The sequence below is a fragment of the Cnephaeus nilssonii genome (assembly GCF_951640355.1).
Source record: "Cnephaeus nilssonii genome assembly, chromosome: 10".
In the NCBI taxonomy this organism is placed as follows: Eukaryota; Metazoa; Chordata; class Mammalia; order Chiroptera; family Vespertilionidae; genus Cnephaeus; species Cnephaeus nilssonii.
Genome location: NC_137081.1, coordinates 44,814,252 through 44,826,056, shown reverse-complemented (window position 1 = coordinate 44,826,056; position 11,805 = coordinate 44,814,252). Strand labels below are relative to the sequence as shown.

General features: G+C 44.1%; 1 protein-coding gene across 11 annotated transcripts in view; it reads left to right on the top strand.

The window, feature by feature from the left end:
* The window catches only part of RAPGEF4 (Rap guanine nucleotide exchange factor 4), a 269,856-nt gene that overhangs the window by 176,294 nt on the left and 81,757 nt on the right, over positions 1 to 11,805 (top strand). For 10 of the 11 annotated variants that reach the window (XM_079782132.1, XM_079782138.1, XM_079782137.1 and 7 more), the window contains 4 exons: positions 2,983 to 3,036; positions 3,329 to 3,435; positions 7,522 to 7,643; positions 9,131 to 9,314. In XM_079782132.1, coding sequence (XP_079638258.1) covers positions 2,983 to 3,036; positions 3,329 to 3,435; positions 7,522 to 7,643; positions 9,131 to 9,314 — 467 coding nt within the window. The remainder of the gene's footprint in view (positions 1 to 2,982; positions 3,037 to 3,328; positions 3,436 to 7,521; positions 7,644 to 9,130; positions 9,315 to 11,805) is intronic. The other variant, XM_079782134.1, reaches the window with a different exon arrangement.

Below are 11,805 nucleotides of genomic sequence, written 5' to 3'. Positions count from 1 at the left end.
GGGACCTGGCCTACCTGTCACTAATGCCCTCTATCTTACAACAGGTGGCTGCTGGGAACCAATAGAGTTCTTAGAACATAGGAGCTTGCCTTCCTGAATCTAGTGTCCCTTTTCAAAGACAAATTGTTTATTCCCCCAAAATAAAACTTCCCCCGCTTTCACCCTGCATGTGTTCCTTGGAGGTTTTGTTTAAATAAAGGGACTGAGCCTTCTCAAAAGCATCCATTCATTATGTTGCCCCGAAACTTAAAACCTTCCAGCCAGGAAGTTTCTAAGAATGCCGCCTTTCAACAGATTAAATAGCCTCCTGGTCCTGGAATTGGAACTAGGATCATTTAGCTAAAAGACAACCTTGTGGACATTTTACCCTTTTAGAAGCTGCAAATCAAAGGAACAATTCTGGTTGAAGCTGATGCTTCCCCCTGCTTTTGTAATACTTCCTTTTCAGGACTCCAAGGGAAATACCCATCAAAATAAACTAACCTAAGGACCACTTCTTAGCATTTTGTTAAAATAGAGCCACTTCTGTAGAAACAAACAAAAAAGATGCAATTTTCAAATAATGTTTCATTGCACCTACTGGAGAATAAACATCCATTCAGTAATCCTCAAGCGCGGGCATCTTCTCAATCTCTATCTCAGCCAGCCTCTCAAAGACCTAGTGCCAAGGAAAGTAGCTTTTTATACAGGAAAGAAAAGATTGCCTCAGAAGTTAATCCCACATCCATCCACTCTCGCATATACCTGCACCTCTTTCTTTCAAGACAGGAAGAAGAAATAGGTTTCTATGACTATTTTCAGGGCTAACCAGAGGCTTCTACTACTTGGATACATAACCAGGCACAGTCCTAGGCGTATAAACCCATCTGTGTAATGTAAAGATGCAGGAGGCATGAGTACTGGGAACTCACAGCTCAGAAACAATCATGTTTTAACTGCACACAGTTCCAGAGTCCTGGTGCCTGCTGGTCTGGCACTTTTGAATATTTGGTTGAGACTTGGCACCACAGAATTCTGTCTGTCTTCTTGGCGGAGGTGGTACAAACACAGGCACTCCATAAGCTCATGGCCCCTCTCCCACTGAAAGGTCTATCGTAAGGGAGCATGGGTTATTTTAGGGCAAAGTTGGTCTCTGTTTAAAGCTGCTATTGAATGGGACCAGGCTGACATGCCTTGGTCTATGCCGGTTGTAAACAGCATGCTGCTAAAATACTATAATATTGCTTGACACCTGCGCTCTAGTGATTTCAAGAGGGGAAAAAAGTTTCCTGGATGTCAGCGAGGTGATGAAAAACGTTCAGTGAGATTTCAGTCATACTAAATAAATCTGTCTCATCTATTGTTTTCTTAAAGCTTTAAGAGTCTTTTCCACTTTTTCCTTAATGCTATTATATTAAAAGCATCAATGCACCTGAAATGTATCATTGACAAAATGATAGGCATGTGTTTATACATGTCTATTTGTATTAGATACCTAAAGTATTTAAAATTAATATTTATTTTCATTCCCCCAATTATACTTATATAATCCCATATAAAATAAGGATTAGAGTGAAAACCTAACAATTTATTTTCAATGTAATGTGGCTTCTGTTTGCAAAATGTAGGGCTTTTAATGTGAAGTATAATCATCTCTGTATTAGTTTTCTGTGAGTGCGATAACAAATTGCTGCAAGCTTATTGGCTTAAAACAGCACAAATTAATAACCTTCCAGTGCTATAGTGTAGAAGTCTGAAATGGGTCTCATGGAGCTAAAATCAAGTTGTCAGCAGGTCAGTTCCTTTGGAGGCTCTGGTGGGGGGGCGGGGGGGGAATCCATTTATTGTTTTGCCTTTTCCATCTTCTAGAGGTTGCCCTCATTCCTTGGCTCTTGGCCTCTTCCATCTGCAAAGCTAGCTGAATTGGGCCGAGGCCTACACACTCTGCTATCACTCTGGTTCTAACTCTTCTGCCTCCCTCCTCCACCTTTTAAGGATCCCTATGGTAACATTGGACCCGCCTGAAAACACCAGGCTAATCTCCCACTTGGATCCTTAAGTTAATCACCTCTATAGAGTCCCAATATGCTCACAAGCCCTGGGGATGCGGCCATGACATCTTTTGGGGGAACCATTATTTTGCCTACCGCAACCCATAAATAAACCTGCCAGCTTTTACCTTCTGGAAGTGACATAAACAGTGTGGCATTGATGTTTCTACCAGCACCTGTCACTGAATCTATCTTTCTCCTCCTTTTGGAAATGTCATTACGAGACATTTCACAGAAGTAGAGGGGATTTTAATAGAACTAGAGGACTCAGTGTGTGGCAAGTCAATTCTTCAGCTTTCTTCATCTGAAGAACGTGGATAAGGAGAGAAGCTTTATCTAGATCCTGGAGCTGTTGTGGCAGCCACAGAATTCTGAAAACTGTGCACTAGCCTTGGAAATGAAAGGGAAGGTACACGAGCTGCCCCAGTGGGGAACTTGAATGCATACAACCACCAAGAAGTATTATTTTAAAAATTAAGACTTTTTCCTAAAAATACAAATCACAGAAAAAGAATCTTTACTACATGACAGAGGATGGAATCACTCATTTCCATCCTAAGTCAATACTTTATCCCTGGCCCCTGAGATAGGTCATTTTGATCTGTATTTATGTTTTCCTTGCTTTGCTTTTGCCTCTGCTCTGATGTTTTTATGCTTTGAGTAGATATCAATTCCCCTCTCATTAAGCATACAAACATCTAATCATTCCTGTTTGTTTCCTTCATTTCTAATAAATTTATATTTAAATTTTGGCAAATTGAATGGTCTAATTTTGCCCTTTGAATGCCTGTGCATTCAAGTTCTGTAGGCAGATTTTAGCTCTTGTGTTTGTTTGTTTGTTTTCTATTCTATTTTGAGTTTTATAAAAATGGATGTTTCTATCCCCAACCCATAATTTTCTTTAGTGAACTTTTTGTTTAATTTTCTTTTGCTTTAACGTTTTATTTTTCAGACACCTCTCATTGAACCTCACGTTCCTCTTCGTCCTGCTAACACCATTACCAAGGTAATGGGACGTAGGTGGGTTGATGAGCCATCAGTAACCACTGGAGTGGTCCATATGTCAGAGCATCCCATCAGGCAACCTCAGATACATTCTGCAGAGATGATACATATTCACTGTGTCTTGGTTCTCAACATAAAGCAGTCATACACATGAACAATGTACATGTATGAATGAGTTGTATTTTTCAAGCCAGAGTCAGATTGGAAAGTGATTTAAGGATTTGTCTGGTTTGTTTTGCTCCTATAAACTCTCCTTCTTTCTCTCCCCCTCCTTCCACCTGATTAAAACCCAGGTCCCTTCAGAGAAGATCCTCAGGGCTGGAAAAATTTTACGAAACACCATTCTCTCTCGAGCACCTCACATGATAAGAGATAGAAAATATCACCTAAAGACATACAGGTATGTGCAGTAATTCTAAAGGCTGCGAGCCCCTCCGGTTCATGTTTAGTGAAATAGAAACAGGTTTTTCATTCATAGGCAGCATGTTTTATAATCCTCCCCGTTCTGAAAGATCTAAGTTGTTTTGGATCCCGCATAACTTTAATTATTCTTAATATTCCCAGCAGTTACTCCTGAACTAATTTGCTTGGGCATTGGTTTAATTGTGATAAACAAAGAGAATAAAACGTTTGTATTTCTGTTTACTAGTATCTTTTAGGAAAACTACTATATTTAGATAAGATTCGACTAATATTTACTAAGCATTTATTTATGCTTGAAGCCCTGTACCAGGTCATGTTCTATACATTATCTCATTTTATCCTCACCTTAATGTGCTAGGTAGGTGTATGACCATTTTTCAGGTGATAAAACTGAGGCTCCAAGAGATTAATTTTTCTTGTCCAAGTCATAAATCTAATGAGTGACAGAGTCAAGATTTAAACCAAGGTTTGTTCAGTGATCTGTTCATTCTATCTTTTATTCATTCCACAAGTTCATAAGCACCTTCTGGCCACCAGGCACTATTGTGTTACAAGCCCTACAGGTACAGGAATGAAAAGTATATACAATGTCCTTTACAGATTTTACTTAGAAAGCAAATATAGATTTTATTCTATTATGCATATAGTAGGCTATACAACACTGTCACAGCTGTAATTGTATAGAATTAAGGACTCATTGTAGCTGTCACTGGAATTAAAAAGTAATAAAGACTAGAGCTGCATGATTTAGTGAAACCTTCTGGGCTGACTGAGCCATGGTGGGTCAAATAAGAACTTATGTCTAATCTTTTACTCTTGATTTTATCCGCTCAGTAAGGGTTTAGGACTCAGAATGGCCTGTATATGGCACACAAGCCTTCATGCTCTCTGCCTGCACCCGTCATTCAGACTCACAGGCCTCTTCCACCAGCCGGTCAGACTCACTTTCCCATTTAGCTGAGACATGACCTCAGAACCCATCAGACTTGATATGAGTCAAAACCCATTTGATTCACATGAACCAAATTCATAGGACACAGAGAAGAGCTAGAAAACACATTTTAAAGTCACCGTGAAGGGTATGTATCTTTCTAGTGACGATCAACTCTGATAAAACCTGTGAAATTATACCTGGTGCACCCTATAGAAAACCTTTGACTATATGAGCCTAAAGATCCAGTCTCTTTCCCAGGGACAGAGATGGAAAAACATTGTAAATTCTTCCTCTTGGATCACTTTTTCTCCACTCCACACACTAACACACTTCTCCTTGCATTTGTCATAAATGTTTTATTTATTCATTCATTAACTTTTATTTTCAATTATAGTTTATGTTCAATATTATTTTGTATTAGTTTCAGGTGTACAGCATAGTGGTTAGACAATCATCTCTTTTACAGTGTTTCCCTTGATATTTCCAGTACCCACCTGGCACCATACGTAGTTATTACATTATTGACTATATTCCCTGTGTTGTACTTTACATCCCCATGACTGTTTTGTAACTACTCATCTGTAGTTCTCAATCCCTTCACCTTTTTCACCCAGGCCCCTAACCACCCTCCCCTCTGGCAACCATCAGTCTGTTTTCTGTTTTGTTTGTTCATTTATATTAGATCCCAATATGGTTACAAGACCAAAATGGATAGTTTATTACATTTAGAATTTTTGAAATGAGATGGGATTTGAGAAACGCTTTCGTCTTATCAGTAGCATGTTCCTCTTACTATACATTCCATCTCTTTAGACAGATTGTGCACGTAACCTTTTAATGTTGATATTTACCATTTTGGATGACATTTGGAAGCCTCTCCTCCAATCCTGGAAGCTCATTTGTTGGGAGTCTGTGGTCCCCACACACTACTATAATTTTAAGGGAAGTAAAGGTTAAAAAGAAATTGTGATCATATGACCCAGAGAGAACTTAACCTCTTTCATTCATTAAGTGGATTTTAAGATCTCATATGGCTGAAGGACCTTTTTCTTTTTAAAATTTTGTGAGGTTTTCCCTTAATTTAAGATGTGATTCTGTTTTCCCAAGTGTTGACTTGTGTTAGGGAAATTCCATTAAAATATGTCATCTTTGGTGAAAAATAATGGAAACTAGAAGTCAGAAACTATAATTGCATCCTTGCTCCATAGTAGTAAGATTTTAAACCCCTGAAATATAGGTGTTATGTCTATTCCACACCCTGTGACATAAATTAATGATCTGTTGGTAATGACCCATGATGCAACTGAAAGCCAAAGGCATGATTTCTCTTTTCTGCAGCACAGTTTGAGTTCCTTGTCCCAGATCTTGTTTCCAGTTCCATCCTCACCCTCCCTCCTGCTCCTCACCTCATTATAGCCATTATGTCATTGCTGCAGTATTAGCGGGTTGATGTCTCCCCAGATGCAGTATCATCCCTAATGATCACTCTACTAGTGATCTGCTGTCAATTCTAAAGTGGGTAAGGATCATTAACAGGAGGAAACCCGGTGACAGGTGGCACAGCTGGATGTCTTTGTTCTGCATTCTCATGGCGGGATTCAGGGCCAAGGTGATCTGGGATCATCTCAATTCCATGTGCTCTTTTTAGTAAAGGTAATCATTGAATTAAAAACCACAGGAGATTGATTTTTCTATACCTTTACAAGACTCTGCTCATTGCTGAATTCTCAAATTAGAAGAGGACTATTTTGACAGATCATCTGTTTGGTTCAGAATGAATAGTAACTAGGCTCCTCCTTGCCCATTGCAACTCCAGTGTGTGGGTATAGCCTGTAATCACAGGAGGCCTGGAGACCTAATGGCCTTCTCAGCACATCCTCCTGGTGAAATATTTCAGGGTCAGACTTGAATCAGGGCATCCCAGGAGCTCTGATAACTTTCAGTTCCTAGAATACTAGAACTGAAAATGGCTGTAGAAGCCATCGTTTTCTCCTCCTTTCTTTTATAGATGAGGAGATGGAGAACCAGACAGTTGAAACCATATAGCCACAGTCATATAGCTAATAAGTCGCAGACCTGGTCCTCCCAGGCTAAGCCTCTTCCTAAAGTGCCATGGCACCGAAAACCTCCTCCATGGAGACTAAAGAGGAGCTCCCTGAGCTTGGCCCAGGCTCAGCCCGTGCCCCAGGAGCTGGTGGCATCCTTAGCACGGGAGGGAGGCCACCAGTGACTCAGCCCCAGCTGCAGGCAGCCGGCTGCTCTGTGACTCCTGCCTGTTGCACTGTCCCTTGGGATTCATCCGTAGAACTTACAGATTCCATTTCCTCCCTTGTACCATCACACCCTGGACACCTGCCTTTCTCTGTCGTCCCACTGAAGGTTTTAGTGTTTCCTAATGTGTGTGCGTGTGCTTACCTGTTTCCTGACTAAGGCATGTAGTTTGCCCATCCTGGCCAACTTGCCGCCGCGGGGCATCTTAGGGATGAATGTGTGACTATACAGAGAGCATTTGGAGCCCTTGAGACGACAGGCTCTGTAGAAAGAAGTGCTGATCCTCATTCCATGGAACTTACTTCTGAGAGGTTTGCATCGCTAATTGCTTGTTTCTCCCAACACCCCTCTGAGGAAGATCGGTAGCATTACTTGAAAACATAAAGTGCTGTATGATTTGGCTCTTCCACAGCGCCTTCCGGGGCATCTCCAAGTGCTTCACAAGCATTAACTCATTCCTCACAGGCTCGGGTGAAGGAAGCCAGAATTTTGCTTTGCCTTCATCGTACCCTGAGATTTCCTGGGACAGGTGCAAGATCAGAGAGTATCTGGCCCCGCGATCTTGAGCTTGACAGATAACGCTCCCTGTCTGCAGCCCTTCAGTCTCCCCGGCGCTGCAACTTGTAATGCTGTTTGTTGAGGCAGCCTGGCTTAGAAGGTTCTCTCACGAGCGAGCTGAGTAGTTTTATTGGCTTGTACAAGAGTTTGAGAACCCGAGGCCACACCGTGTGGTGCTGTGTTTGTAGTGAGACCTCTTATGGTGGGAGAGCAGTAAGCTCTTTGGAGGCTCTCCTCTCAAGAGAGACATCTTCATCTACAAGGGGTGATCGCCCATCCTTTGTGTCCACCTCCCCTTAGACAATGCTGTGTGGGGACCGAGCTGGTGGACTGGATGCTGCAGCAGACGCCCTGTGTTCACTCCCGCACTCAAGCCGTCGGCATGTGGCAAGTCCTGGTGGAAGACGGTGTTCTCAACCACGGTAAGAGGAGCCACAGCCCCTGGAAAACCCTCAGGACATGCTAAGTGCATTTCCCTGGCTAAGCTGTTGCTGAACTCCCAAACGGGCAAGAGAGAATTATGATCCCTTGAGGGACCCGCCGAGCTAGCATCTTCATTTAGCAGGACAGATGGAGCGAGTGGATGCTGTTGATTGCTGTGTTCCACCACGGTACCCTCCTAACCTGGGAGACGGTATGAAGGAAAAGGAAATTGCAACCCGAGCGCATCAGTTCCAATTATGTTTATTAGTTTGCGTTCATGGTTCATTGGCGGTGTGATTATACTCTGAGCACCGCACAACAGTCCTGGTGCAGGGGCAGGATGGAGAGCGGTGAAATGTGTGGCTGGGCTGATGCCATGGGAGAAAGTAATGAATTCAGAAGCTGCCTTTTAAGCAGGGCGTTATCTGGGGGAGCCAGTTTTTTGCCCACAGGAGGACCATATATAAAGCCGGGACTGCGCTGATAGCCGCTGTTCAGGGCTGGAGTGTGACTGTGGTCGAACTGCTCATGTCTCTTGTGTGCAGACCACTCTTCCAAACTGACAAACTATTACAGTCATTCATTTAACTTACCAGCATCTGGGACTCTACTGATGGTCTTGCCAGAGTTCTCAGACTTTACAGTACATACAGGCCACCTGGGACTCCTGTTAAAATGCCGATTCTGCTGCGGTGGGTCTGGGCTGGTCCCCAGAGTCTGCATTTCCTACAGGCCCCCACGCTGCTGTTCCGGGATCACGTTTGAAGCAGCAGTGATCTTCCACTTCCTGTTATCTAACCTGAAAGGGGCCGTAAGCGCTTTAAGACATCTAGGTGAGGCATTCTGAGCCAAGTCCCCTGACCTGGTCCTTCCCAGATTGAAATCTTTATGTTTAGAAAGAACAAGCCGGAGGGGGCGGGGGGAGGGACACGTTTAAAAATCACAACTGAAAGGAAATCACTGTAAGATCCTTCTAGGTGTATGTGACCTAGAAGCTTGGTCTAGTCACCTTTGTTCAAACAATTTTACTCCGATATTTTTAAGTGCAGACAGTTTATAAACAGTACAAAAGGAAAACATGAATTCTGATCCTGACAAATTAGATTTTTTTGTGTTGGTTTTTTTTTAAGTCTGTACTTTCAAAAACCAGTTTAGAGCAAGATCTGGCAGCTGATAATTTTCCTGTGTGGGACCTAGTCCCGCATGCTAGAAAATGTCCGCACAGCAATTTTTGCTCATCTCAGACAAGCTGGCAGGTCGCCTTGGGAGAGTCCTGGGGCGGCCCAGGAGGTGGGCGGGTCGGAGGGAGCCGTGTGGGGCCTCACAGCAGCCCGAGGTCACGCCTTCCAGCTGCACAGCCCTAGGCCAGCGGAGGGAGAAGGTTGCAGAGTCTCACCCTTTGCTTCCACTCGGCTGTCTGGCCTGACAGCGCGGGGGCGGGAGGCAGAGGTGCGACAGCTGACACTTGCCTCCATGCTTCCCACAGTGGACCAGGAGCATCATTTCCAAGACAAGTATTTATTTTATCGCTTCCTGGATGATGAGCACGAGGACGCGCCTTTGCCGACGGAGGAGGAGAAGAAGGAGTGTGACGAGGAGCTGCAGGACACCATGCTGCTGCTGTCCCAGATGGGCCCCGACGCCCACATGAGGATGATCCTCCGCAAATCGTGAGTAAGAGCACGGCGCCCACTGGCCGCGCGTGGCCAGGCCAGGCGGCACACCTGGGCAGGGGAGAGGAGAGGCTGCTTTCCAGAGTCCTGGCCTCACCCAGGGTCAAAGGAGAGACTCGGGAGGGTGACACAGCAGTTGGTCTCTTTTCTGTTTTGTTTTTGAGCCAGGTAACTTCATTTCCCTTTTGCATGAGTTAAAAATAGAGAGATGTTTTAGCGGTTGGCTTCAAAACTGAGTCCACCTCTTAACCAAGCTTTGCTCAGTGACCAACGGCTCTGCTTCGATGCCAGACCACCACAGCCCCATTCTTCCTAACGCAGTAAGGCAGTGGCTGTCAGAGCCACAGGCCTTATGCCTGTGCTTGTATTCGTTCATTCATTCATTCATTCATTCATTTATTCAGCACATCCTTTCACCCTGCTCCAAACCTCTGCTCTTTAACGTAAACACATACTAAAGAGAACCTCACTGCTCATCACCGCTTCGAGGTCCCCGTTCAGCCAGTGAGTTGCTCTCTCCTCCCATCTCGGCTGAAACCCACCTTACTCCAGGCACAGCCCAGCAGCTGCAGTTGAGGACTTCAGCCTTTTAATCGGATCAATTCCGAAAGAAAGGACCAAGCCCCTCTTCTGTTCAGGGAGCTCTCCGATTTGGCATGGGGCACACAGCAGCGGATGCCACAGCCCCAGTCTCAGGGCAACCTTTTCAGCAAGAGATGGCTGGGCACTCAGTTCAGAAACCTCGCACAGGCTTATGCTTTTCTGCTGGAAATGAAATTGTTCTCCACCCGGCAACCGGTGCCGGCCAGCTGTGGATGTCAGCTCTGAGTCACTGGCTTGGCTGACCTCCGATGATGAGCGGGTCTCGGTGAGAGGGTTGGACCTTACATGTCTTACGTGTCCCCTGGGCACTTTCCAAAAGTGAGGTGTCCCTCAGACCAGTGTCCGCCCCTCACACCAACTCACAAAGCCTCTCCCTCTCCTTTATGTCCTGTGCCCAGGATTTGTCCCCTTCCACTCGCCCTTCCTCAGCGCTGCACCAGGCTTTCCAGCAACTTCATTTCTATCACACCGTGTCCCCTTTGTCAAAACTTCCTCTTGGCTCTTAATTTCCCCTACCATGTGTTTAACGGCCTTCCCTCCTCCCAGTTGGCACCATCATCTTTAACTCTAAAACCATGGTTTTTAGTTCCTTTGGCCTCAAACAACAATAACAAATTGTTGGGTTGTTTTTTGTGTGTTTTGGGGTTGTTGTTGTTGTTGTTTTTGTTTTTGTTTTTTTGCCTCAGAATTTTATTTCTTCAAACAAAAATTTTACTAAATCCTAAATATTAAACAAAAAGGCAGAGTTTCATAGCCCTCAACATAAGGAGCATCCAAGAAACCTTCCCAGGCCTTGCTTTGTCTGCCCTGAAGGATCACAGGGGTTGGTTGCTGAGGGGAGACAAGAGAGTCCCAGGGCTTGGAGAACTCATGAGCACCATCATTCTAAACCATGCTTTTGCACTAGCTGGTTTGGCTCAGTGGATAGAGTATCGACCTGCGGACTGAAGCATTCTGGGTTTGATTCCAATCAAGGGCACATACCAGGGTTGCTGGCTCGATCCCCAGTAGGGGGTGTGCAGGAGGCAGCCAATCAATGATTCTCTCTCATCATTGATGTTTGTATTCTCTTTCCCCTCTCCTTTCCTCTCTGAAATCAATAAAAATATATTTTTAAAAAATAAATAAACTATGCTTTCTTTCCTGTCAGACTGCTTCCTCTCTCTCTTTCCCACACTCCCTTTTCCCATTGGCCTTCATCATTTCCTGGCTCCAGCCCCTTTTTGCTGTTTTTGGTGTCACTTTCACTCAAGCCAACACCATGTGGTTGTGAATTTGAGGGGCATTAGAAATATGGGAGGATGTTTGGTTGTCTCAGTGCATGAGAGGCACACTGCTGGCATTCATTGGCCAGCGGCTAGGACAGAGGGATGCTAAGCACACCTCAATAACCTAGAACCCTACAAAACAAGGAGCTGTCCTGGAAATAATGCCCCTGTTGAAAAGCATTGCTGTCAACTGTGAGTTTCTTAAAGACAAAAATATTTGGTTTTTATTCGTTCATTTTTTCATTCAACCAATGTTTATTGAACACCTTTTTTGTCCTAGATACTATGTCAATCGCTAAGGCTGCAGCATTGAACAAGGGGGTTGTACCTCCTTCCCCGGAGCTTTCTCCTAGTGCAGGAGACAGACCTTAATCCTTTTATCACAGCTGCATTATGAAGCACAAAGGGAAATGTACTGTGTTAATAGAATATAATATGGAGAGAGGGACTTAACCTGGTGTGGAAGTTTGAAAACGCCTCATCCCCATGAATATACAGTCACAGCTGAAGTTCCCTGAGCTCTTCAAGGGAGGCAGAAATGTCATTCTATTTACAATGATTTTTAAGTATGCACCAAAGAGGTTTTTAAAAAAGTAATAAAATGGTTCCTGCCCTTG